Genomic DNA, 6,208 nt, shown 5'->3' on the forward strand with positions numbered 1-6,208 from the left:
GAGTCCGGAGGAGGCCACGAAGATGATACGAGGGCTGAAGCACCTCTCCTATGAAGACAGGCTGAGAGAATTGGGGTTGTTCAGCCTGGAGAAGAGAAGGCTCTGGGGAGACCTTAGAGCAGCCTTCCAGTACCTAAAGGGGGCTTATAAGAAAAATGGCAACAGACTTTTTAGCAGGGCCTGTTGCAACAGGACAAGGGGTAATGGTTTTAAACTAAAGGAAGGTACTGTCATCTTGCATGACTGCATTCTTACCAGCAGACTACATAAGCTGTGTTACTCACCAACAGTCTCAGAAAAATCAAATAAATCATGAGCTATATGAATATTCAAGAAAGACAGACAAGCAAAGAAACTTTGCTTCAAACTGGTAATTGTTATTCTCAACTAAAATACTAGAAATACGTACTGCGGGCCTACCAGCTCAAAATAAGGACAGTTCTTATCAAGACCTACAAAGAACATGCAACAGCAAGAACATTTCATGTCCTTTTGGATACCTACTACATTAATTCTAAATTGCATGTTTAAATTTACTTACTGGAATGCGGCTCTGCTCTTGCTTTTGGATTTAAAAACAAAACATTAAATTCATGAGCTCAGCATAAATTAGATCAGTTTTGATTCCCTTAGTCTGCAGATGACCTGAAATAGTAGCCCATAAGTAAATGAGTGAGCTCACTTAATTTAACAGATCTTAAAAATTAACTGTGATTATTTAAGTATCAATAGTATTAATTATTGCACTGCTGATCACTTTTAGGAGAAATACATGCCAAAAAGCCCCCAAAAGTCTCCCCATAACTTCCAAAATATCCAGCTGTACCCTATGAGTTAATTCAAAAATTTTAAATGCAGCGTAGATTTACCAGAGGATGCACAGGATGCAGTGTGAAACAAGAGTCTGCATCACTGTTTTACTGGAAGGAAATAAAAAAAAAAATCTAGAGAGGAGGAACTTGGTTTCATTGTGTACGTTGTATAGTCTTATGCACGTTAAGAGTGATACAATTTTGTTTGGTGGGTTACAGACAAAAATGTGTAAGGACACGGACTACAGCAAGAATAAAAAAAAAAAAACATTAAGGATGGCCTCAAATAATATTCTAACTAAAGTAGTAAAAAGATCAAATATCTCGTTTTGGCTTTGTAGTTCACTTTTTCACTGGGAATAATTTACACATACTCAAGACAAAGCCTAAATTATTTCTGATCCAGATTAGGAGTCTTCCTCTATTGTTATGCAAGGAAGCTAAAAAGAACTGCACGTAATTTACATGCCAGGCATGTAATCAGCGCCACAAAAAGGGCAGGAAGAAGACAGAAATCCCAAATTATTATTTCTACATTACAAAAAAGGGTTGGTACTAGAGCATAACTGTATTTTAAATTGTAATCTTAAAAAAATTGTAAGATTTACCTGTTGAACAAGGCATCTGGAAATTGGGATCATTGCTATCCAAAACAGGCAAACAGAACTGGGCACTTGCAGATCCTAGCATAGGATCCTTATCGCTGAGCATGTTCTTCAGCGAATCCTCTAAGACATTTTGACTTGTACTAAAATCCTCACAGACTTCATTCTCCAGGTTGGATCCTAGAAATAGGGCATCATCTAAGTGTTCAGTAGGAATTAAATGGTTAAATGTATCAACTATATCCATGAAGACTCCTGTGTGTCTTTCAACCCTATAGAAAGACAAGAAAAATACCATAAGAATATAAGCTACAATTTGTAAAACACCTAAGAAACCAGCAAATTGTTTTGGCTGTTGTGTTTTTTATAAAGACTGCTTAAGGTATTTTAGAATTGTAACAAAAAAAAAAAAAATCTGTTTATGGCTTAGTACGGCCCACTGTCTATCTAAAAATCAATTCTCTAACTGATTATTTTTAAAAGAAATCCCATGCTAAGTTAATATAAACTCCACTATCGGCAGAGTGCTGCCACTTCTACAGAGTGTATATAACAGGGGGAACTAAAACACCTCCTTTCTAAAATGTGTTTAAACCTTAACCAACCCAAGGGGGTGGGATACCAGAGAGAGGGGGAAATCAAGAGCAAGGGAACCTGTTAGCAGCTCTGCGAGCACACAGCTTTCTTCACCTTTAAACGTACACAGGTGAGGTCAGCTTCCACGAGCACCTATGGAGCTGAGGGGGCTCAGGAGCCTGCCATACTAGGCCCAAAACTGAGACGGACTGTATTTCCCTTCATAGAGGAACTACCAAGTACTTCATAGCAAGTAACTACTTTTAAGCAGCAAGGCCTTATCTCCATTATTATCCACCTAACATTACATTCAATAAAATTACAGAAATTTTGCATGAAAATCTGACCTCAATCAAGTATATCAGAATTCTGAGCTGGCTTCAAAAGGGCCAGGAGCCTTTTAGAAACTTCAATTTTAAAGTTTAGGTAAAACTTAGGGAACTGTATTCAAGTGGCACCTACATTTTGCAAGAAGGGATTCCCTATTTTCTAGATCGCTTCTTTGCGATGTAGCAGAAATGCAACTATTGCAGCAGAGCTTCAACTAATGAGAATGTTTAACTACACAACAGAACGGAAAAAGAAAAAAGTCAGCAAAATGTTTCTTCAGAAGTTTAGCATAAGCATATACTTAGAGTGGAGACAGATAATTATAATAAATATGGTCACGGAGGCAAGGAAAATGGAGTAGTGCAGTAGTGCCTGGCTTAATTTGGCATACAGGAAAGTCTGGGAGACCAGTTTTGGCACACAAAGCTGTTCAAGCTTTTGGAAACAGAAAAGGGACATACATTCTCTACCGCGCCTTTTGTCGTCATCCTCCTCCCACACACTAGACAGGATTTATTTTACTCTGAATGAATGCATTAAAGGAAAAGGAGAAGTGAGATTTAGAGTTTGCAGTGCTTGAATTACCTTCTAGATCCCTGTTCCAACAACTTGCCACTAAATAAATCCAGTACCTACCCATGCTCACTAGAACTGTAAGTATGCTTCCTTACACACATTAATGGGAGACTGCTGTTTTAGCAATCAACAAGGAAAATCCTAGCCATACACATGTAAGAGCTCTGCTACAATTTCAACCCTATTTATGCAATTTATTTAATTACAAAAACTACAGGTGAGCATGAAAAACGTGGGGATTTTTTTTGTGGTGTTTTGGGTTTTTTGGTGGGTTTGTTTGTTTGTTTTTAAAAAAAAAACAAACACAACAGTCTTTCCCTCTTCTCCCATAGGGCAGCTCAGAAGAAAACAACAGCCAGGTATGGCACTATGTCTTTGCAGAGCAGGGTGTCTTCCCTGTATCTACACACAAACCATGACAAAACAGCCTAATACACAACATCCCACTGACTAAACAGTCAGCAAGGAGGAAAGTCATGCCAAAGCAGGTGCATTTAGGAAGCAGGTAAGTCTTACAGCAGCAAGCATGTTATAATTTGAAATCTCCCTCACCAAAAAAAGGACTATTCTTATCAAGCAATGCAGTGCATCTACATAAATACACCATGCCAACTAGCACCTACAGCAGTCCACATTCTTTTTGCAGTTGTCAAAATAATTTCCAAATCTGGCAACAAATAAAGCAGCAAACTAACAGAGGAAGTGCTATCCTGCACTGTATAATCTATTTTTATTATGCCACGTAGTTACAACAATCTGATACCATACAGGATAAACTACAAAAGCTGCAGTGGCTCAGTAAGAAAGTAATTACAAATGCCCCAATCCAGTACTTTAAAACACCTTGCTGTAACGATAGCTTTTTTCCTATCGGCATCACATGAGCACCAGAGTAACAGACACAGGATAAAACAATGGTGAACCCTGCCGCTAACAAGTGCCAATGGCACTGCAATAGAACACACGTGAATTACTGTAAGAAACCTTTTGTATCCAAAATTAAAGAGCGGCAGAGGCTTTGAACACATTTACAATAATACACCTCAAGATTTTTTTCTGGATGGGAGGGGAACATTTATATAGCTGTTACTCAAACACTGCTGTTACCAAAGCAGTGCTGACCATTAAGAGCAGTGCCCAGTAGGAAAGCTTGAGCAGAATGCTAACTCTTGCTACAAAAATCTCTGCTGACAGAAATTAACCTCTGTCTTCAGCAATGTGATGTAAAAAGAATACCTACAGTTTTGCAAGACTACCAATGCAGCCATTCAGAACAGTAAAAGCACTGCAAAATAACTAACTGTCAAAGCAGCTATACGTGCAATAGCCACAGCCACCTTCAATGACACCTAACTAGAGAAAATTCAAGAGGAATTTTATTGAAAGCTTTATTTCTGGAGCATGAGTCTGCGATCAAGTGTAAGTTTTATCCAAATTTTGCCTCAAAAAGTCATTGTAAGGATATAAACAAAGCGGTTTTGCATTAAATTCCTACCACCACAAAAATCTAAGATTAAAGAATTTTTTCTACAGTTTTTAAAATAGAGAGGTTATCCCTGTAAAGTACATGAAATCAAAATTTTGCTTTACCTGGTTCAAGAAACAACTGTTCAATTTGTTTCGTAACTTGTACAGCACCAAGTTTAGAAAATTATTTCTAGCATTACTAGATTAACTGTCACATGAAGTGCAGAATCTGTGGGACTGACAATGAAAGATACACTTCTTGCTACACAGTCGATTGTTAGAAACAGTTGCTACAAAAAAAATTCTTCCCTTACACAATGCCTGAAGTGCATGAATTATAAACAGTTTATATTGCATTTGAAACACTTTGAACACCAAGAAAAATAGCCAGAGGTATAGGTAAAAACACACTTAAGTTTTTCACAGTCACTTACTTCCAAAGATAACTCCAACAGCTCCGAGGAGCTGGAACACAGCTGTGTCCTCCATCTGAACCCTAAAGACCAGTGGCTTGGCATCACTCATAGCAAAAGCATACCAAGCGTACTCCCATCGCACAATAATTCAAAAGTATTACCCCACTGGGTAGTTCATCAGAAGCAACAGAATATGAGAAGTCTCATGTATGAAGAAACAGTGAGAAGAGGAGCGCTCAGGAAGGAGGCAACAGAGCAAATGACGGAGGAAGAAGTCCCAGCCAGGCTGGGTCTGGACAGATGTGAAACTTCTCCTGCCCACTGGCTCCTGGAGCGCCAGGGCAGGAACCAAGAGTGCTACAGCACGTGGTACAGCCAGGCACAGCAGTGAGGTGCAAGAACATCTGACCATCCAGAAAAGCTAAAGGTATGCATAGTATTCTCCTCAATTCCTTAAATAAAGTGCATTTCTCTTACACTTTTGACACTGATTTGTTTCAATAAGCACCCTCACTGCAACAATAGGTACTCCTAGAAGCAACCACCAACCAAAATATTTCAATATTAAGCGATCCGTCACCAAACCCCCCCCCGTTAAAGAGAAAAAGCACGTCAGTTAAACATGACTTCCAGAATTTCTCCCACACTATGCTTACCATAAAATCTCTATGCTTTTAGCATAATTTTCTTTTTCAGTCTGAGTCTTCCAGCTTAAAAAGTTCATTTCTTCAGTTATTGAATTGGTTTAATTAAGTCAGGCATGTCATAATATTGCCTCAAATCCCAACAAATACTGGTATGCAATAAACATGCTATAGGATCTGATACGGCCGATTTTTATCTTGTCCTCATTTACTACTTTTTCACTACATCTCTAGCAGCTCTAAATGACTTTCCAAAATTAAAAGATAAAGAGCCAGAATGATCACCTCCTAAAGAAAGAAACTGAGATCTCAAACAAGCATATCCTTTCAAATTAATCTTGGAAGGGAAGGAAGACTAATTTCTGGATGGGAGATACCGTTTATCTTTGTTTCTCATTGTTTAGTTTGTCTCCAAAAGAGGCAAAAAATTACTTCAGTTCCTGCTGTATTATTTTCTTATTGGAACAGAGCACAACAGTTTAGCGGAGATATCCAACTGTATCAGCATGTCTCTGCCACCTTATCTAAAACCCACCTCACGCAGAGGCACTCACAAATTGTACATACCACTGGAAGTCCTGAGTGTTTCTTAGCTGACATACAGGCCACGCATACCCTGTCTCTGACTGCATTCTAAATTAAGTCTCCCTTAAACACCAGGTATGTGCAACTGTTTAATTTTCCAACTACATATTTGGATTTTCATTAGATATATTTGTCTTGATATTTTATTATTTTCCTTTACATATGTTTTATTTAGTAAAATAAATGGTGCAGGAATG

General features: G+C 38.3%; 1 protein-coding gene across 1 annotated transcript in view; it reads right to left on the minus strand.

Annotated features, from left to right (window-relative positions):
- PHF3 (PHD finger protein 3) overlaps nt 1-1,715 on the minus strand; it is a 39,518-nt gene extending 37,803 nt beyond the window's left edge. Inside the window, exon 1 of the mRNA XM_009707195.1 lies at nt 1,421-1,715. Within this exon, the coding sequence (XP_009705497.1) occupies nt 1,421-1,715 (295 nt within the window). The remainder of the gene's footprint in view (nt 1-1,420) is intronic.
- Between the last annotated feature and the right edge of the window lie 4,493 nt (nt 1,716-6,208).

This window comes from Cariama cristata, unplaced genomic scaffold (assembly GCF_000690535.1).
Source record: "Cariama cristata isolate BGI_N322 unplaced genomic scaffold, ASM69053v1 scaffold27819, whole genome shotgun sequence".
Lineage (NCBI taxonomy): Eukaryota > Metazoa > Chordata > Aves > Cariamiformes > Cariamidae > Cariama > Cariama cristata.